Source organism: Pelophylax lessonae, assembly GCF_965119305.1.
Source record: "Pelophylax lessonae genome assembly, chromosome: 3".
In the NCBI taxonomy this organism is placed as follows: domain Eukaryota; kingdom Metazoa; phylum Chordata; class Amphibia; order Anura; family Ranidae; genus Pelophylax; species Pelophylax lessonae.
Genome location: NC_138770.1, coordinates 40,142,860 through 40,164,317, shown reverse-complemented (window position 1 = coordinate 40,164,317; position 21,458 = coordinate 40,142,860). Strand labels below are relative to the sequence as shown.

Genomic DNA, 21,458 nt, shown 5'->3' with positions numbered 1-21,458 from the left:
TGGGTGGCCACGCTGCTGGATCCCCGTTACAAGGACAACGTACCGTCCTTAATTCACTCACTGGAGCGCGATCGCAAGATGCGCGAGTACAAGCGCACGCTGGTAGACGCCATGCTGCTGGCATTCCCATCTGACAGCGGGGCCACAGTGGAAGCACGAGGCAGAGGAGGAGGAGGAGGAGGTCGCCAACGCAACCAGGGCACCGCCAGCACCTCAGAAGGCAGGGTTAGCATGGCCGAAATGTGGAAAAGCTTTGTCAGCACGCCACAACAAACAGCAGCACCAGCAGCTCAGATGGAACGTCTTAGCAGGAGGCAGCATTTTACCAACATGGTGGAGCAGTATGTGTGCACACGCCTACATGTAGTGAATGACGGGTCTGCCCCCTTCAACTTCTGGGTCTCCAAATTGGGCACATGGCCTGAGCTTGCCCTTTACGCCTTGGAGGTGCTGGCGTTTCCTGCAGCCAGTGTATTATCTGAACGGGTATTTAGCACGGCTGGGGGCGTTATAACAGACAAGCGCAGCCGCCTGTCCAGAGACAATGTGGACAAGCTCACGTTCATTAAAATGAACCAGGCATGGATCCCACGGGACTTTTCCGTACCTTATGCAGAATAGCAATGGATACCGACCTTACCCACCCATTGTTCCATTTTTGCTCTTTCTCACTCTTTTGGGGTGTACCCTCATTTAAAATTTTTGAAAAGAAGCAGTGTTGGCTACCTCGTCCTCCTCCTCAGGGCCAGATTAATGTAGGGGCTATTGGAGCTGCAGCTCCAGGCCCCTACCTTTTATATAGGCCCCGGGTTGGCCATATTCACTGTTACCGCTCTTCTGTCACTTGTAAACACAGAAGTCTGGCTTCTATGCTCGCTTCCCCAGGCAGCACCCTCAGAACCTCCCCACACAGCGTGAAGGCCGGACAAGGAGGGACAGTTGGCGATGCATGGATGTGTTTATGGGCTTCAGAGACAGCATCCCATGTTGAATTAGGCATGCATGGCTGCACCCTTCCTCCTCTGGGTGCATGGCAAGGCACGGCCCTTAAGGCCCTTCAAAATCCTCAGCACCAAGCCCATGATGCTGTTAATCCGGCCCTGGTCCTCCTCCACCGCCGCTTCCACCTACACCGCCCATAGGTGTGCGCAGCCTATTGCATTAAGGTGTGCACCCCAAAGTTGAAATACACATGCATGTGTTTGCCAGCAGGGAGAGTAATGTATCGGGGCCATGTACCTGTAGGCAAGGAGAAATAGAGCAGAGCAGGTCCCAGGGAGATCTTTCCCATCTCCTCACTGGCAATGCTATGTGCCCTAGGTGATTAGGTTGTGCCCAGGCACACCCAGCACACCCTGTGCGCACGCCTATGTCACCGCCACATCCACCACCACCTCAACCTCCCTCCTACTCCATATGGGCCTCGTCCTTCAGAGATGAAGAAGAACATTGTTTTATTTTTCTGTTTTTTTTTGTTGTTTTAAGTTATTTCCCTATCCACATTTGTTTGCAGAGCACTTGCCATGGTCTTAATTACGTTTTGCTGCCATTTGCAGCACTCTAGCCCTTTCCTTTGGTGTTTTAGAGCCATTTTAGTGCCTTAAAGTTCGGGTCCCCATTGACTTCAATGGGGTTCGGTGTCCGGGAAAAGTTCGGTAAAAGTCCGGGACACGGACCCGGACTTTTTTTTAAAGTTCGGCCGAACCCGTCGAACACGGACATCTAGGTGTCCGCTCAACCCTAATGGCGTTCCATTCATCATCTAAATGTCAATAATTGGCGTACATCTCAATATATTCATATTAGGGAACATCCCTCTCATATCCTGTAGCAGTAGTGATAGAGCCTTGACATCAGAGGCTATCCATATGAGGCAGACAGTCCCAAAATAAATTCCAGGTGCTTCACATATGTCTCTCTTTACACAGATGAAACATCGCACATGGGGGAGAAACCACGTTCCTGTCCTGAGTGAGGGAATTGTTCCTATGTAAAGTTCTTCCTACTGTACATCAGGGATTCCACACATCCCTCGAGGTGTATTAGTGCCTTGAGTATGGGAAATGTCTTCTATATGAATGTTGCTGGACATGTGGGGAAGAAGCACACCCTGATATACACCTCAGATGTACTCCATGGCTGATCTTCATCATGTAAGAAACACTTGGTGTTGTATGCTTTCAAAAAACACAATTTTTTAGATAGTTGTTAAAGGAATGTGACCAACATTTGGCCCAGCCATGACAAATATTGGCCGTATTTTATTTCATTCACTGATTTCCTATGATCATTGGCTCCATCTAATGGCCGTAATGCAGTATTTTTTTTTTTGATGGAGGTATTTTAGGGAAAAATACTGCATTTTTGCTAATGCATGGAGCTGATGATTATAGGAAATCAGTGTGTTATTTATTTACCGCCAGAATTTGCAATGGCTGGGCAAATGTTTGTCACATTCGTCCAACTATTTTTTTTAATGAATAGACCCCTTATTTTATTTTGTCAGGCATGGGTTCATATAAATTACGGAGATCGTACTCAATCACTTATGAATACAGTAGACATCGAAGAACGTAAGCTAAATAAACCAATGCTATTAAACCAACCATCGTTGTTTTGAAATGGAAAATATCGCACTTGGTCATTAGATGGCATTAAAGGGATTATAAAGGCAGAAGGTGCATTCTATGCATTACCCACTTCACCCCCTTAATGACCAGGCCCTATTTTGCGATTTGGCACTGAGTTATTTTAACTGCCAATTGCGCGGTCGTGCGATGCTGCACCCAAATAAAATTGATGTCCCGGACAGATCGGACCCCTAAATGACATTTTTGACCCTTTTGGGCGGAGCAGTGACATTACTATAGTAATCAGTGCTAAAAATATGCACTGTTACTCTAATAATGACACTGGCAGGGAAGGGGTTAACACCAGGGACAATCAAAGGGTTAAATGTGTCCCTAGTGGATGCTTTCTAACTGTGGGGGGATGGGCTTATGGAATCAACTCAGAGACCTGTGTTCCTAAATAGGAGGAACACAGGTGCTCTGTGTTGATTGCTGACAGAACAGTGGTCTGCTGTGTTTACAACAGCAGACCGCCATTCTGCCTCCACGGGGAGCAATCGCGGATGCCCAGCGGCAATCGCAGCCGCCAGACCCTCAAATCATCTGGTGAATAAACGCGTACGCACGCCCCTGTGATCGCTCCATGAAGTGTATGGGTACGTCGTTTCGTGGGAACCTGCCGCTGTATATCTGCCGTCGCTGGACAGCAAGTGGTTAAGATAAAAAGCCTTCTGTGTGTAACAGCCACCCCTTATACTTACCTGAGCCCCCTCTATCCAACGAGTGCCTCAGCCGCCTGGGACTCTCCCTCCTGATTAGCTGAGACACAGCAGCAGTGCCATTTGCTCTCGCTGCTGTCAATCAAACTCAGCCAATCAGGAGAGAAAGGGGGGGGGCCCAAACTGTGGCTCCATATCTGAATGGACACACGGAGTTGCAGCTCGGCTCGGGTGCCCCCATAGCAAGCTGCTTGCTGTAGGGGCACTCAATAGGAGGGAGATGCCGGGAGCTCTAGCCAGGGACCCGAGAAGAGGAGGGGCCAGGCTGCCCTGTGCAAAACCAACTGCACAGAGGAGGGAAGTATAACGTATTTGTTATTTTAATAGGAAAAAAAGAAAAAAAATGAGACTTTACAATCACTTTATGTATTTTACAAATTAGCACCATCTAGTGGATAAATGTGGTACAGTGGAACCTCGGTTTACGAGTATTGCGGTTTACGAGCAACTTGAAAGACGAGCAAACATTTTTTATTTTTCTTGCTTCGGTTTGCGAGCGCCGCTTTGATATACGAGCGGCGCCCGCACCCGGAAGTGACGTCATCAGCCGAGTGCCGAGTGTCTCGGACTTCTGCAGAGCGGAGCGGATGGGCGGATGGAACCCCTGCACCTGCATTCTAAAGAGGCACAAGTCAGGCTCAGGCACAGGTGAGTTATAAAAGGAACCAAAATACATTACACAGGGCTGAACAATGAGATTATATAGGGCTGGTGAGCTACAGTATGTACTGTGCAGTACTGTATGTTCTTTTCACAGCTTGGGGACCCATTACAGTACAGTATAAACAAGTGTACAGTACTATGCAGTATGTTCTTTTCTCTTTCTCAGTACTGTATTTTGAAGTTCAGCTTAATTTGTTTTATTTCTACAGTACACTTTAGGCTCCGTTCACATGTGAGCGTATGGATCGCGGGCAGAACCGCCGCGGTTCCGCCCGCGATCCGGAGATTTATTGCAAATCGCGGGACGCCTAGCGTTGCCCGTTGATTTGCAATAGCCCCCCAAACGCCGAGCGATGTTGCCGCGATTTCCACCTGCCGAATCGCGGCAACATCGCGCAAACAAAATCGCGGGACGCAATACGCTCCAAAGAAGTACAAGAGTTTCTTTGGAGCGTATTGCGTCCCGCGATTTTGTTTGCGCGATGTTGCCGCGATTCGGCAGGCGGAAATCGCGGCAACATCGCTCGGCGTTTGGGGGGCTATTGCAAATCAACGGGCAACGCTAGGCGTCCCGCGATTTGCAATAATCTCCGGATCGCGGGCGGAACCGCGGCGGTTCTGCCCGCGATCCAAACGCTGACATGTGAATGCAGCCTTATACTGTATTTTGTATTGCCATAATGAATAAATGTTTGTGGAACGAATCATCTGAGTTTCCATTATTTCCTATGGGAAAATCCGCTTTGATATAAGAGCGCTTTGGATTACAAGCATGCTTCCGGAACGAATTATGCTCGTAAACAAAGGTTTTACTGTACTTTATATGTTACCCTATAGGTCAGGGATATGCAAACTGTGGCCCTACAGCTGTTGCAAAACTACAAGTCCCCGTCATGCCTTTGCCTCTGGGTGTCATGCTTGTTGCTATCAGAGTCTTGCTTTGTCTCATGGGACATGTAGTTCTGCAAGCTCTGGAGGGCCACAGTTTGCATATCCTTGCTATAGGTAGTGTAATTTACTCCTAAACATGCACTGTTTAGGAGGTATTTACTGTACATGCAGCCAGTGACATCACTGGCGCATGTGCTCTGAAGGAACGCCCACCCGCACCGTTCCTTCAGAGCCCTGTAGCGCAACCGGCATCCCCTGCATTCATGCCTGGGGGTGACATCATTGAGGCTCTGGCCAGTCACAAAGCCAAGGTCCACCAACCCAGGAGCAAGACAGGTAAAGATGGAAGCTGCCTCCAGCGATGACATCGCATCAGTGGAAGGCTTTGTTTTCAAGTAAGTTTCACATAATGTGCTAGTATGTGATGCATACTAGCACATTATGCTTTTGCCTTGCAGGTAAGAAAAAAAATGTGCAGCGGTTTACAACCGCTTTAAATCAATGGAAAATATTCAACCAGCACAGCAAATATCCTAATAACATTTGTTTTTTTACCCCCTATTTAGAGAGAAGGAATGTACATACATGTTCACCATAGGCGTGCGCACAAGGTGTGCCAGGTGTGCCTGAGCACACCCTACCCACCCCATGTGCATTAGTTTTATCACTCTGTGTGTTGGCAGGAAGATGGGAAAGATCTCTCTCTTACTAGCTCTGCCATAAGTAAAGTGTGTACGCACTTCTCTTTCAATGTACCAGGGTCATATACAGTATATGTAGACACACACAATCACGTGTGTTTGAGCTTTGGGATGCACACCTTAATGTAACCACTTGCCGACCGGGCCATAGCCGAATGAAGGCTACAGTGCGGTGGGCTTATTCTGGGAGGGTGTACAGGGATGTCCGCCCAAGGGGCGCGCACACGGAAGTGTCCGTGCTCGCCGGCTCCGAGGGACCCAGGGCATCACGGATCGTGGTAAAGGGCCAATGACAGCGGCCCTTTATCATGTGATTGCTCAGTCTAATGGCGGAGCGATCAGTTGTCAACAAACCTGCGTGTGTCCCGTTCATTTCTCTTCTCTCCTCGCACACTGTACACAGCGATCAGTACAGCATGCAAGGAGAGGGGGGAGGCTACAGCACTGTTAATCCCCTGCCTGATCCGTGCCTCAATCATAAAACAGTCATGCCCATCCATGCCTCAATCATGCTTATCCCTGCCTCATCTGTGCCCCATCCATGCCACCTCAGTGCTCATCCATGGTTCATCCATGCCACCTTAGTGCTCATCCATGCCACATCAGTACTCATCCATGCCACGTCAGTACTCATCCGTGCCTCATCCATGCTACATCAGTGCTCATTCATGCCACGTTAGTGCTCATCTGTGCCACATCCATGCCATGTCAGTGCTCATCCATGCCATATTAGTGCTCATCCGTGCCATGTCAGTGTCGATCCATACCATTTCAGAGCTTATCCGTGCCACATCCATGCCATGTCAGTGCTCATCCGTGCCACATCAGTGCTCATCTGTGGCACATCCATGTCACATCATTGCTCATTCATGCCACCTCAGTGCTCATCTGTGCCACATCCATGCCACACCATTGCTCATCTGTGCCACATCATTGCTCATCAGTGCCACTGCAGTGCTTATCAGTGCCCTACAGTGCCTCACAAAATTGTAATGGGAAGTCAGGAAATGACGGGGCTCCCTGAATTTTCAGCCTCTGTATGTGGCCAGGCTGTGTAAAAGTGTCACACATGTAGTATCGCCTTACTCAGGAGGAGTAGCAGAATTAATTTTGGGGTGTCATTTTTGCTATGTACATGCTATGAGTTCCAAATATTGCATAAATTAACAACTTTGTGAGGAAAAAAAAATGCGTTTTCATTTTCTTTCCACACTTTACAAAAACCTGTGAAAAAAAATGACATGTTCAAAAGACGCATTATGCTTTCTAGATTATGTGTTGGAGTGTTTGCTTTCCAAAATGGGGTCATTTTGTGGGAGTTTCCATTGTCCTGGCACTCCAGGGCCTTCAAAAGTGTGATAGGTTGTAATGAAATTATATGTGTAATTTTTGCTGCTAGAACGCCTGACGGTGCTCCTTGAATATTGGCCTCTGTATGTGGCCAGGCTGTGTAAAAGTCTCACACATGTGGTATCGCCATGCTCAGGAGGAGTAGCAGAATATATTTTGGGGTGTAGTTGCAAGTATGCCTATACAGTGTGTGAAAAATAACTTGGTAATATAAAAATTTTGTAAAGAAAAAAAAATAAACAATCTTCATTTTGCAAAGAATTGTGGGAAAAAATTACAACTTCAAAAAACTCGCCATGCTTCTTACTAAATAGGCTGGAATGTCTACTTTCCAAAAAGGGGTAATTTGGGGGGGTATTTGTACTTTACTGGCTTGTTTGGGTCTCAAGAAATGAGATCAGTACATCGGGTGTGATCAATTTTCAATGATTGGCACCATAGCTTGAAGACTCTATAACTTTCACACAGACCAAATAATATACACTGATTTGGGGTATTTTTACCAAAGATATGTAGCAGTATAAATTTTGGCCAAATTTTATGAAGAAAAATTACTAAATTTGCAAAATTTCAAAACCGAAACTAGGAAAATGAATTTTTTTTTTAGAAAATTTTTGGTCTTTTTTCATTTATAGCGCAAAAAAAAAAACCCAATGATGATTAAATACCACCAAAGGAAAGCTCTATTTGTGTGAAAAAAGCATTCACATTCAGTATATCTGGTCTCCCCAGGACTCTGCATTCACTATATCTGATCTCCCCAGGTCTCTGCATTCACTATATCTGATCTCCCCAGGACTCTGCATTCATTATATCTGATCTCCCCAGGACTCTGCATTCACTATATCTGGTCTCCCCAGGACTCTGCATTCATTATATCTGATCTCCCCAGGTCTCTGCATTCACTATATCTGATCTCCCCAGGTCTCTGCATTCACTATATCTGATCTCCCCAGGACTCTGCATTCACTATATCTGATCTCCCCAGGACTCTGCATTCACTATATCTGATCTCCCCAGGTCTCTGCATTCACTATTGCATATAAGGTGAGGGTAAGGAGCATATGGTTATAAATTGCTGTTGTAGGTCCCTGTATTTAAATAATACTTGTCTGACCTAACCAGGGCAAGCATTCGTGAAAGGTGTTCTGTTCAGGTGTCAGAACTAAGGGTAGGTTAAATGGTCAGTACAATAATATAGGGATTCAGAGGTAAAATGTAAACATAGCAATTTATTGTGAAATAGTATTATCGTGAGTACATTTCCGTACAGATATAGGCTCAGCCTTTTATATGTGACCAGTATAAACACAAAAAAACACAGAAAAAACAAGACATACAACGTGAAACATTAAACATTTAACAAGGTACCGGCCGGTGCATGATATGACATCATTAGGGTATTTATAATCAAAATTTATTCATTCTGGCGGTGTACACCGTTTCTATATTCTCCTATGATGCGTGTCTGTGGACTTGTGGGGGAAGTTATTAATCAATAGTTTTTTTGCTTGATAAAGCAGGGTGGGTGGGGGTCCGGGGTGTTGGGTAGCTGGAGTAGTTCCTTCTCCACTTAGGATATTTACACAATCCGAGGTTTTGGCAGTATTTTTTCTCCTTTGCTCCGAGTCTATTCTATGACTCGTTGTTGGATCGGCAATTGCCTAGATTTCTAACTGCTTCCCTCTCAAGGTGTAAATGGAATGTCAGGTTTTAGCGGGTCATTGATTGGGGATAGCTCGTATTAATGTTGGGTATGTCCTTATTGAGCTTATTGTTTTAGGAGGTTTTGCAGAGTGTATCTCCTTTTTATGTTTGCGGCATTGGTGGAGGGGTGTCAGGTGGTTTAAATGTCTCGCCGTTTCTCGGGGACTATGCAGAGTGTGTGTCTGTGTTGCTAGATTGCGGGATGCCTCAGTATTTGTCCCCGCCTCATCAGAGACACTCTGTCAGCCGAACGGCTGATTCTTCAACCCTCTTCCTGGACGGGTTTGTGTTTTCACTTACCTGACCTCCGACTCCTTGCCGCACTACTCTGTCTTCTGTCCTCCGCTGAGATGCCGCTGAAGTGCCTGGTCCGTGCGTTGCTTCCGATCCTCCGGCTCCCAGTAGCTCCCCTGCCGTCCACGTCTGTGACACCTGTTCGTTGCACTGGTCGGGAGTGATGACGTCAACGCGTTTCGCTTCTCCAATTGGCGTAGCTTCGTCTGGATGTAATCTAACCCACCTCCTGTGCCCTCTTAAATACATGTCTTCACAGGTGATCGGGTTAAACATTGATTGAATACTCGGGGAGTTTTTGTGAATCAAGGTTACACATCTGCTGACTTGTTAAAGGATTTTAAACCTACATATATTCAAAGCATAGCATAATCAATTAGATGGTCTTACAAGCTTATTTAATTTTTACTAGCCATGTTTCTAAAAAGTTTCCGTTTGTTTTTAGTGAAAGTTCTTTTCCCTCTTTCTCCTTGTCTTTATGGACGATATTGCTGCGTATCTGTCCATGTATGGCAATTTTTAATTGTTTAATTTTTTATCGTTCCATACATAATTTTTTTCCCCCCGGCTTAAGAGGGGGACTTTGAGGAGAGGGGGGGGGGGGAAACAAACACATACTTGAACATGACTGAGTATCAAGACTTATTGACAACAAAGAAACTAACTCATATACTGTTTTTTCTAAAAAAAAGAACATGTATATTTTTTATATTTAAATTTTTATATTTAAATTTTTATTATTGTTGTTCTAAGTTCTAGTTTTTGACGTGGGGATAAATTTATGTTGGATTATTTGGTTCTGTTCTCTCTTTGTCGTGTATGGCTTACTTTCTTGGGACATGATTGTTTGACACTTTATTCACAACATTCTCTGATGGGGGAAGTTTTTAATTCCCTCTTTCTTTTGATTTTGTTATGCTTTAGTGGTTCTTATCATCTTTCCAGAAACACCTGGAAGTTCATTTCTGTATTTAACCCTTTGGGGGTAAGGCTATTTAAATTAAATATCCACCATTTTTCTTTCACATATAAAAGGCTGAGCCTATATCTGTACGGAAATGTACTCACGATAATACTATTTCACAATAAATTGCTATGTTTACATTTTACCTCCGAATCCCTATATTATTGTACTGACCATTTAACCTACCCTTAGTTCTGACACCTGAACAGAACACCTTTCACGCACCTCTGCATTCACTATATCTGATCTCCCCAGGACTCTGCATTCACTATATCTGGTTTCCCCAGGACTCTGCATTCACTATATCTGGTTTCCCCAGGACTCTGCATTCACTATATCTGATCTCCCCAGGACTCTGCATTCACTATATCTGGTCTCCCCAGGACTCTGCATTCACTATATCTGGTCTCCCCAGGACTCTGCATCATAATATCTGATCTCCATGACTCGGCATTCACTATATCTGATCTCCCCAGGACTTTGCATTCACTATATCTGGTCTCCCTAGGACTCTGCATTCACTATATCTGCTCTCCCCAGGACTCTGCATCATAATATCTGATCTCCATGACTCGGCATTCACTATATCTGATCTCCCCAGGACTCTGCATTCACTATATCTGGTCTCCCCAGGAATCTGCATTCACTATATCTGCTCTCCCCAGGACTCTGCATCATAATATCTGATCTCCATGACTCGGCATTCACTATATCTGATCTCCCCGGGACTCTGCATTCACTATATCTGGTCTCACCAGGACTCTGCATTCACTATATCTGATCTCCCCAGGACTCTGCATCATAATATCTGATCTCTATGACTCGGCATTCACTATATCTGATCTCCCCAGGACTCTGCATTCACTATATCTGGTCTCCCCAGGACTCTGCATTCACTATATCTGATCCCCCAGGACTCTGCATTCACTATATCTAATCTCCCCAGGACTCTGCATCATAATATCTGATCTCCATGACTCGGCATTCACTATATCTGATCTCCCCAGGACTCTGCACCACTATATCTGATCTCCAGGACTCCGCATTCACTATATCTGATCTCCCCGGGACTCTGCATTCACTATATCGGATCTCCCCGGGACTCTGCATTCACTATATCTGGTCTCAGCAGGACTCTGCATTCACTATATCTGATCTCCCAGGACTCTGCATTCACTATATCTGATCTCCTTAGGACTCTGCATTCACTATATCTGATCTCCCCAGGACTCTGCATTCACTATGTCTGATATCCTCAGGACTCTGCAGTCACTATATCCGATATCCTCAGACCTCTGCATTCACTATATCTGATCTCCCCAGGACTCTGCAGTCACTATATCTGATCTCCTCAGGACTCTGCATTCACTATATCTGACCCCCCCAGGACTCTGCATTCACTATATCTGGTCTCCCCAGGACTCTGCATTCACTATATCTGATCTCCGCAGGACTCTGCATTCACTATGTCTGATTTCCCCAGGACTCTGCATTCACTATATCTGATCTCCCCAGGAGCCTGCATTCACTATATCTGACCTCACCAGTACTCTGCATTCACTATATCTGATCTTCCCAGGACTCTGCATTCACTATATCTGGTCTCCCCAGGACTCTGCGTTCACTATCATCCAATCAAGGACGAATACAGCTGCCCAAAATGTAAGCATGTTGGTTCCCTGGAAGCTCAGGTCCTGAATCTAGGGAAGCAACTGGCAACACTGAGAAGAATCTCCATACTTAAGGAGAGCTGGGAACATACCCGGCAGGTGCCGGCAGGGGCCTGCAGAGAGGCGGGTGGAGATACAAGGGTGCAGAAACCAGAGCAGAGTAGTTGAGTGACAGTTCAATAGGAGAAGCTGATGGAAGTTCAAAGGTAAGGATATACCTAGGTAGCATTGAGAGGAAGAGCAAACCTTAAATGGGTAATAATCTGTCAACTGCCGTAATTGAGATGAGGACAGGGAACCATTTAAGTTTTCTGTCTTCACTGACTGGTGAAATTTACTTTACCAGCTAAATCTTTGGAAATCCAGCATTTTAGATGACATGGAAATTTGGGGACATGTTACGTAAAAAGGAACTCATCTACAAACAATGACAATTTTAAATGGTCAGCGTAATGATCCCTTACATTCGTGACAAATGGGAGAAGAATATCCTTATATTGGTGTTCTGTAGAAGAAGGACATTCTTAAGCCTAGTACACACGCAATGAATTTCCGCCGAATCGGTCGTCCATCTTTTGTCCAGAGTGGTGTTTTGTTGGTTGGAATGTGCCTAGACTGCACACAAATTTTCCCGCCCAACAAAATTCTACTTCAGAAGTGATGTCATGTGTTGGATTGCTTTGTTTGTGTTCTTTCTTCTCTGAGCATGCCCAGTCTTGCTCATAAGATTTTTCCCTGTCGAAATCTGTACTGACTGCACGAAAATCGGACGTGTTTTGACGGAGGACAAAAATTTTATAGCCTGCACACCAGAATTTTTTCGGCCGAAAAGTCGGAGTCGGTTGTCGGAAGCATCGTACTAACAAGCCCAAAATCAGCGGATCGGTTGTCGGACGAAAATTCCCGGCCGAATTTCGACGTGTGTGTACGAGGCTTTACATTGTCATCAGTGGGAAGACTGCCCCCCTTACAGATCATTGATGGAAGTTGTTACTGAGAGACAGAAATTGTTGATTGCTCAAGAAACCCCTAGAAACCTTTGGAGGAACCTGGCTGAGAAAGTCTGGACTAGGCCGTAATATATTTCTATCCCCTTTGGTGGGAGTAAAAATGACCCATCTATAAGGATATACAGTACATACACACAACACAAGGCCGTGTTCACACTACGAGACGTTTCTCTGGGAACTGCAGATCCTCTGAACTCCACAAGATGGCAATCTCGTGTATGCCAAGAGAAGAAGTCTTTCTGGATGACAGGAAGTGATGTCAGGTATAAATAGGCAGTTTGGGGTGAGAGGTGAGTCGGGAGGAAGTAGAGAGAAGCCATTGCTGGAAGTGGCAGCAGAGCAGGTAATAAGATCTTATTTTCTATTTACACCCAGTAACCCCCCGTCATGTCCGTCCTCTTCCTCCATAGTCACTGTGACGTCTTTTATCTCCAGCAGATGATGATACACACATATATAGTGTGGAAACCTAGATTACCCCTTCAGGGGCAGAACATTTCCTCACTTACGGGGCCGGAACATTCTCTTCATATTGAAGATGTGTCACCTTCTCACCTCATCAGTCTATACTAACAGATTATAGGACTTTTATTAGTGATGGGGGGTTATTTTGGGGTGGGGGGAATTGGAATATGTATGTCTCTATTTTTCTACTTCTATTTCTAAGATTCAAATAGGAAGAAAGAGGGAAAAATGACATTTGTAATAAATGTCCTGAAAACAAAATTCTCAATAATGATCCCAGTCTCAGATATTGATCCTAAAATGTGATGTGGGGCTTTAATAAAAATGAGACTTGAACAGTGAGGTGAGGAGGATTCTGGGAGGTCACATGACATCACTCTTATCTCTATTATTAAAACACAGACCTGACCGGAGAGGTGAGGAGGATTCTGGGAGGTCACATGACATCGCTCTTATCTCTATTAATAAAACACAGACCTGACCGGAGGGGTGAGGAGGATTCTGGGAGGTCACATGACATCACTCTTATCTCTATTATTAAAACACAGACCTGATCAGGGAGGCGAGGAGGATTCTGGGAGGTCACATGACATCACTCTTATCTCTATTATTAAAACACAGGCCTGACCTGACCTGACCGGAGAGGTGAGGAGGATTCTGGAAATATCATATTTTACTAATTTCACTATTTGTGTTCAAATATAGAGTTTTCCTCCTGTGAATTCTTGTGATCAAATGACAATCATATTGCCACAATGTGAAGTCACCAGCAATATCTCTGAGCTGCTGACAGGAGAGGTGAGCGGTGCTGGGAATTCTGGGACATTATCCAGTAACAGACAAGGGATGTGTCTGGATGGTGACTGTATCATTGTGTGTGTCAGGTTCCTATAAGGTGTCAGGATGTCACTGTCTATTTCTCCATGGAGGAGTGGGAGTATTTAGAAGGACACAAGGATTTCTACAAGGACGTCATAATGGAGAATCAGCCGCCCCTCACATCACCGGGTAAGAGGAGACTTTATTGTAAAGGAGAGAGCAGTACGGAGGGTCCACCTAGATCCCCCATCATCTGATAAACACATAGAAACAATGTATTCAGTCAGTGTGTGTGTTTCCTACAGATGGATCCAGTAATGGGAACCCACCAGAGAGATGTCCCCGTCCTCTGTATTCCCGGGATTCCACACAGGAAGGTCACACCATCCCTCACCATCATCAGGTAGATGAGGAACAATCACTGATAGTATCATTAGGATCTGTACATTATCTGCATTGTTACAAGTGATGTCATTTTTATTATATATTCAGAGTGGAGACCTGAGAGATTCTAAAGTTGAGGTTAAAGTAGAGATAAAAGAGGAGGATGATGAGGATGGAGTGATGGAGGAGTCAGAATTTTTAAAAGAACACAAAGATCTGTACCAGGACACCATGGTGGAGTTATCCAGCTACAGAAACCCACCAGAGAGATGTCCCCGTCCTCTGTATTCCCGGGATTCCACACAGGAAGGTCACACCATCCCTCACCATCATCAGGTAGATGATTGAAAATTATTGGTAGTTCTGATTTATACACAGCATGTTTGTTACAATGAATGTTTTATATCTTTCAGAGTGGAAACCTCGGGGATTATAATATTGTTGTTAAAGAAGAGTATAAAGAGGAGGATGAGGAGTATGGAGTGATGGAGGAAATTTCAGAAGGACACAAGGATATGATGGAGACGCCTAATACCAGGAACCCACCAGTGAGATGTCCCCGTCCTCTGTATTCCCGGGATTCCACACAGGAAGATCACACCGTCCCTCACCATTACAAGGTTGGTGGGATGGAACATCACCGAAAAGATGTGTGTTTTTCTTTTATGTGATGTCAGAATATTAAGGCTAAAATTTTACAGATGATATTTGTAGTCTTTTTTTATTTTGTGGTTTTAGGGTGGAGATCCAAAAGATATAAAATATGAGGTTAAAGCAGAAGAAGAAGAGAGGTATGTGAGGGATGATCAGCAGTCTATGGAGAAGGATGGAATAACGAGGACATTTAAAGAGGAGGACACTCCTACAGAGATCAGCACAGGTGGGTCATTAACACTAAATATCAATAAAAATCACTGCACTACTGTCATAAAAAACAGCTGCGCTACTAAGCAACAAGCTCCTAATGAAATAAAGTGTTGCATATAATCGTATAAAATTGTGTATATCAAAGATAGCAATAAAGTGCATCGAATTGTGAAAAAAAATGCAAAATAGCCAATGTGCAAAGAAAACTTCAAATAAAGTCCAAATATGTGCAATATAAATAAATATACATTGTGGCAATAGTGGAAACAAATCAATTCCATCAAACATAAATTGAAAATGCAGAAAAGGATGAATAAAGTCCTCAATCTATAAAAAAAAAAAGAGTGCTCTGAGATATAAAGTCCACATCCGATCAAAGGAAGAACTTCACGTGTTCAGAAACAAGGAATTATCACCCTAAGTGTGACCACCACCAGAATAAAGAGTCGGGAGCGCTTTCCAAAATAAGTGGACTCTAAATCCACAGGTAAAGAGTCATTCAAGCAGTAAGTGGTGTCACTTGTGGTGCAATGGTCTCACAATAGTTGTCACCATCTCTTCAAGTCTTTTCGTAGGCATAAAGGAACTCGGGTACCCAAGAAAACAAAAAGCCTCTTCATTCTTCATAGTGTAAAACCATCCTATATTAAAAAGTAGAAAACCTACATTCTCTTAGTAGTTAGCAGGCGATAATGGTACAAAGTGGTGTGATCACAAAAAATTCCAATTGGCGCAATGTCATGAAGAAAACTCAATGGACCCAACGCGTTTCGTTCTCTTAGACTTCAACTGGGGTTTTCTTTTTTCATTAACACTAAATACATTACTCCACCCATACTGCTCACTGATTGGGCCAGAGTAGGGCAAGGACTGGGTAATATCAGCCTGTAATACTCTGGTCACTTTCCTGAGCTGTGTTCCAGGGTCCTCCCTTTGCACTTCTGTAAGGCACATATTGTCATCTAAACATGAAAACCCCTGATATCCCAGAGCTGCAAGCAAAGCATCCCATGTACTAGCCCAAACAACAGAATTGTGAATGGGCTCACTATTTCTGCTGCACTATACAAAAGTCTCACTCCTCCTGCTGCAGCATGTAGTGGAAGTTCAGCGCAGTTCAACGAGTGTGGGGGAGGGTAGAGGTGAGTTTATGCATTTTAGTGACAGCCCAGCACAACTAAACCAGGAGATGGAGGGAGGAGCAAAACTAATCTTCGCCTTTGTAAACAAAAATCCTTGCACCGGCCCTGATTATAAGTTCTCACCATTTCACTATATTATTATATTTGCACATTATGTAGTCTTGATCCCTGCCCTATAGCATTGTGTATAAGACCTGAGGGTAACCAAGTACTGGTAGGCCTGCTTGCCTTATGGGAAAGGGGGCTGCCATGGGAGAAGAACACAGAGCCAGCTATAGTGCCTGACCGCCAACGCTAGGGGTAGACATGACAATGACTAAATCATGGACTAAAAAAGGAAGTGCAGGACTTCTTGTATTAGGAAGATGGCAATGAGTGATAGAGGGGGTGGAGACACTCATCCTATAATCCAGAGGGCCCTAACCTTTTTGGCACTAGGGACCAATGTCAAGACAGCCAATTTTCCCAGGCTTCACTCTTCCCTATTCTGATTTTTGCCTCCCCGGCATCACTTTTCCCTATTCTGATTTCTGCCTCCCTGGCACCATTCTTCCTTATTCTGACCTTTGCCTCCCCGGCATCACTCTTCCCTATTCTGATATCTGCCTTCCCGGCATCACTCTTCCCTATTCTGATATCTGCCTTCCCGGCATCACTCTTCCCTATTCTGATATCTGCCTTCCCAGCATCACTCTTCCCTATTCTGATCTCTGCCTCTGCCTCGGCAGAGCAGCTGTGGTCAGTCCATGACGTCTTCCAGTTCCCCCACCCACCAGATGATGTCATCCTATCAGCAGGGCAGGGGACGGGAGGAGCTCTCCAATCCATTCTGCAGCTCCTCCCGCCCCCTGCCCTGCTGATTGGATGACATCATGGGTGGGCAGAGGAGCTGTGGGAGGACACACGGGCATGGCTGCAGAGCAGGGGTTGAGGGGCAACTGTGGTCTGTGACTGACCACAGTCGCAGCTCATCTCCTGCTGTGTGGCCTGGTTATCAACAACTCATTGACCGGCACTTTTCCATGGCCCGGGGGTTGGGGGCCTCTGCTTTAATCCCCTCATCACTGTCACTCCTATAAGTTCTCGTTGTTTCCTCACTCTCTGACTAAGGTCCATGAATAAAGAAATGAACTGGTAGGAGATCAGAGGACCCATTTACTAGTTACCTTGAGGGGGGAATTGTAAGATCCTCAGAGACAAAGCTGCCTGATGTGGGCGGAGTCCTGGTTTAGGGGAACCAATCTGCTCATGTCTAGTAATAATCTTTTTATTTCTATTTTAGTAGATGGACGGGAGATGAGGAAAATCTCAGAGGATTGTCTCACTTTGTCTCCAGACTGTAAAGTAGAAGATGAGGACATCACACAGTATAGTCCAGGAGAAAACCCGGATACCTCAAATGTCCATCCGGCACCACACAGGGTAGATGGACCATCGTATTCCTCTTATCCTGAGGAACCTCAGACTGTGAGGGACGGTGCCAGACCATCGTATTCCTCTTATCCTGAGGAACCGCAGACTGTGAGGGACGGTGCCGTCCTTCCAACAGAGAAGAGGTTTTCCTGTCCTGAGTGCGGGAAGTGTTTCCAGTTTAAATCTGGTCTACAAGAGCATAAAAGAACTCACACAGGGGAGAAGCTGCATCCCTGTCCTGAGTGTGGGAAATGTTTTTCAAAGAATTCCCATCTTTACACACATCTGAGATCTCACACGGGGGAAAAACCATATTGTTGTTCTGAGTGTGGGAAATGTTTTGTACAAAAATCCAGACTTGTCAGACATCAGAGATCTCACACAGGAGAGAAGCCATTTTCCTGTCGCGAGTGCAAAAAATTATTTTCACAGAAGTGCAATCTTTATAAACATCAGAGATTGCACACAGATGAGAAGCCATATTGCTGTCCTGAGTGTGGGAAATGTTTTCCACAGAAGTACAATCTTATCACACATCAAATGTCTCACACAGGTGAGAAGCCGTATTCTTGTTCTGAGTGCACAAAATGTTTTGTAACAATGGCAGATCTTGTCAAGCATCAGAGATGTCACACTGGGGAAAAGCCGTATTCCTGTCCTGAGTGCGGGAAATGTTTTTCCCAGAATTCCCATCTTTACAGCCATCAGAGATTGCACAGAGCTGAGAAGCCACTTTCCTGTCCTGAGTGAGGGAATTGTTCCTCACTGAAGTCCTGTCTTCCTGTACATCAGGGATCCCACACAACCCTCGAGGTGTATTAGTGTCTTGAGTGCGGGAAATGTCTTCTATATGAATGTTGATGGACATGTGGGGAAGAAGCACACCCTGATATACACCTCAGATATATTCCATGGCTGATCTTCATCATGTAAGAAACACTTCATAAGGAGTTTAGAGATCACCAAAGACATGGATGAAGTGTTGTACCATGTTGGCCATTGATAGCAGTAGAAAAATAAAAATGGAGTCATCACCTTTCATTGGCTGAGTACATTTTGTGGTGTAAGCTTTCACAAACACTTAGAGGTTTGGTTTTTAGAAATTGCTTCAACGAATATGACCAACATTCGCCCATCCATAACAAACATTGTCCGTATTTTATACAGAGATTTCCTATGGTCATCAGCTCCACCTAGTGGCAATAATGTGGTATTGCAATATTACTACTACATAACTGCCACTAGATGGAGCTGCCAATAACAGGAAATTACTGTGTAAATTAAAGCAGATCTTCACCCTCTACATAAAGTTCCCTGTCTCCACTACTTCTCTATATGGCTAGTGCTGTTTTTTTTTTTTTTTATGTAACATCAATTCCCTAGGTGAAGGAACGTGCACTGTGCTCCCTTTGCCTCCCGGGATACGCACGTCATATAACCCAGGAGACATTGTCCTTCATTCACAAGGGAGGAGGGGACGGGCCTTGCAGCACGTCATTGGGAGGCCCACTGGCTGAACCTGGAGGAGCCAGGTGCCTCTTGATGACATCACAAACAACATGGTGTCTGCTGACAAGAGAATCTTAGTGGGACAACACTGGATCTGCTGGGTGGGTAGGTATCTGAACTGGGCAGAAAACAACACTTGGTAAACAGACAGGGGTGGAAAAAAATTGGGGGGAGGGTTAAAGACTGCTTTAAAATACAGCCAGAAGGCCACGCTTACCGATGCTCATAACTGGCTTATCTCTGATGACACAAAGGCCTCAGTAGTATTCGGATCTGCGCCCTCAGGCTCCTATGAGACCCTCCGTAATCTCCTCTACAGGGGTCTGAGAGTCTCTCACCCACCCACTTACAGCCGCTATGAGGGCAGTTATTAGGGCCTGGCATGCTGTCATTTCTAAACCCAATATATTGAGGGGTAAAAGGTCCCCATCATCTCCACTTTGGTGCAATCCCATGCTACCAGAATTTCATTCCTCAGCAGACCCCGGTCTTTGGGCTGCTAAAGAAATCGGATACCTTTCAGATATTTGTGATGGGAGTGCACTATTTAAGTTGGATAGGTTGCAAAATAAATTTACACTGCCTAATGTGTTTTTCTGATTCCTGCAACTCCGACACACCTATACATCGCAATTTGGGTCCTCTTTGTTTAGATTGGAGCAGGATGATTTGAAGGTTCTCCTCCGGGATGACGCCCTTAAAAAAACACTTTCTGTGATCTACAAGTCACTACTTCCCTCAGTTCATGTGGGACTAGATGTCCTGCTAACTGCATGGCATTCAGAGGAGCAGGACTTGAATAGACTCGGAAGATCTCTGGGACAGCCCATTTTAAGCACTAATATTGACTAAAGAGCAGCTGATCCAATTTTAAAAGAGTACACAGAATTTATTTTACACAACGACTACATCGTATATACCCTAATTCCTCTTCTTGCTGTTGGAGATGCTCTAGTGACCCTGCTGGATTTTCCCATATCTTTTGGAAGTGCCCCCAGGTCCCTGTAAAAATTGCCTCCTGGGGTTAGTTGACTCTCTGGCCGTTAGTAGGGCGATGCGTACTGTTTTGGGTCTCTTTAATATTTCATGCCAGGAAGGCGATAGTGCTCGAGTGGAAATCAGACACCGCTCCTAATTTGCCCTTCTGGAAGCATTTAATCAATAAGGTTGTACCCCTATACAATGCTACTTAGTTGTCCCGAGGTTGCCCTAGGAAATTTGAGAAGGTGTGGCACTTGTGGACAGATTCGGAGTGTACAACAGATAATCAGAAGTCCACAGGCTAAATTCTAAACACGAGTTAATATTCTTCCGATACGGGGTGTGTGGTCTGAAGCTGACGTCTTTGAGCGGAGCTCTCCCGGCGATTCTCCGGTTCCTTAATCCTGCACCTTTCCCATCAAGCTGCATCGCCCTCCTTACACGGCCGACACACCGGTACACCCCAGCAACATGTCACCGCCTCGTAAAGTCTCGAAGGCAACCACGAAGCTTGACAAATTCTGGCGGCAAGACGGAGGTACACAGTCTAAAGATGGCGGAGCCCCGTCCTCCCCTGCTCCGGCCGTGCCGCCGGCTGATCAATCTAAGATCCTGGAGGCTATTACTAACTGCCAAGCCACACTTACTACAAAATTAGAGAAGGTGAAGGTGGACATCTCCCTCCTCCGCCAGGATCTCCAGAAACTCAGGGGCTGCATGGAGGATGATATCCCCCCTGTCAGAAGTGCTGTGGAGCAGGCATCCCGTGACATTGTACAGCTTTTCCAGAAATATTCTTCCGATACATTATCCTGATAGCTGAGAGGGAACAGGAATCTCCCTTGAAGTGATTTTTTAAGAGAATGACAGAGCGAGGTGTATGGAAAGTGTGTTGTTTCTTTCTCCTCTTTTTTTGTGTTCTATAATAGGAGGTGTTATTAGTAGTTCTTTGTTTTTGTATTAATCAGTCGGGAATGCCCAAAGGGTATGTTTTCTAACTATTCATTTCAATTTTTCAATAAAAAGAAATGTTCGAAAAAAAAAAATACTGGCCAGAATTTGTAACAGCTGGGTGAATGCTTCTATCGTTCGTCCAACACATTTGTTAGACGTAGACCCCCTTAGTTTTCTTTGTCAGACATGGTTTCATATGAATACTTGCGAGATCATACTAATGCACTTATGAGTAGAGTAGACAAAAAAAGAACAAACGTTGATTAAACTAACAGCATTAAACCAATCATCAATTTATAACTGAAAATACTGTATTTGGCCACTA

The 21,458-nt window shown here is 44.9% G+C and overlaps 2 protein-coding genes across 2 annotated transcripts in view; both read left to right on the top strand.

Moving 5' to 3' along the window:
- Positions 1 to 21,458, top strand: part of LOC309550292 (uncharacterized protein) — a 979,642-nt gene that overhangs the window by 917,153 nt on the left and 41,031 nt on the right. Inside the window, 2 exon segments of the mRNA XM_082250695.1 lie at positions 18,243 to 18,435; positions 21,148 to 21,164. Coding sequence (XP_082106821.1) covers positions 18,243 to 18,435; positions 21,148 to 21,164 — 210 coding nt within the window.
- LOC309550017 (oocyte zinc finger protein XlCOF29-like) overlaps positions 12,910 to 21,458 on the top strand; it is a gene marked incomplete at its 3' end in the record, with an annotated part of 44,978 nt that continues 36,429 nt past the window's right edge. Inside the window, exon 1 of the mRNA XM_082250489.1 lies at positions 12,910 to 12,942. The remainder of the gene's footprint in view (positions 12,943 to 21,458) is intronic.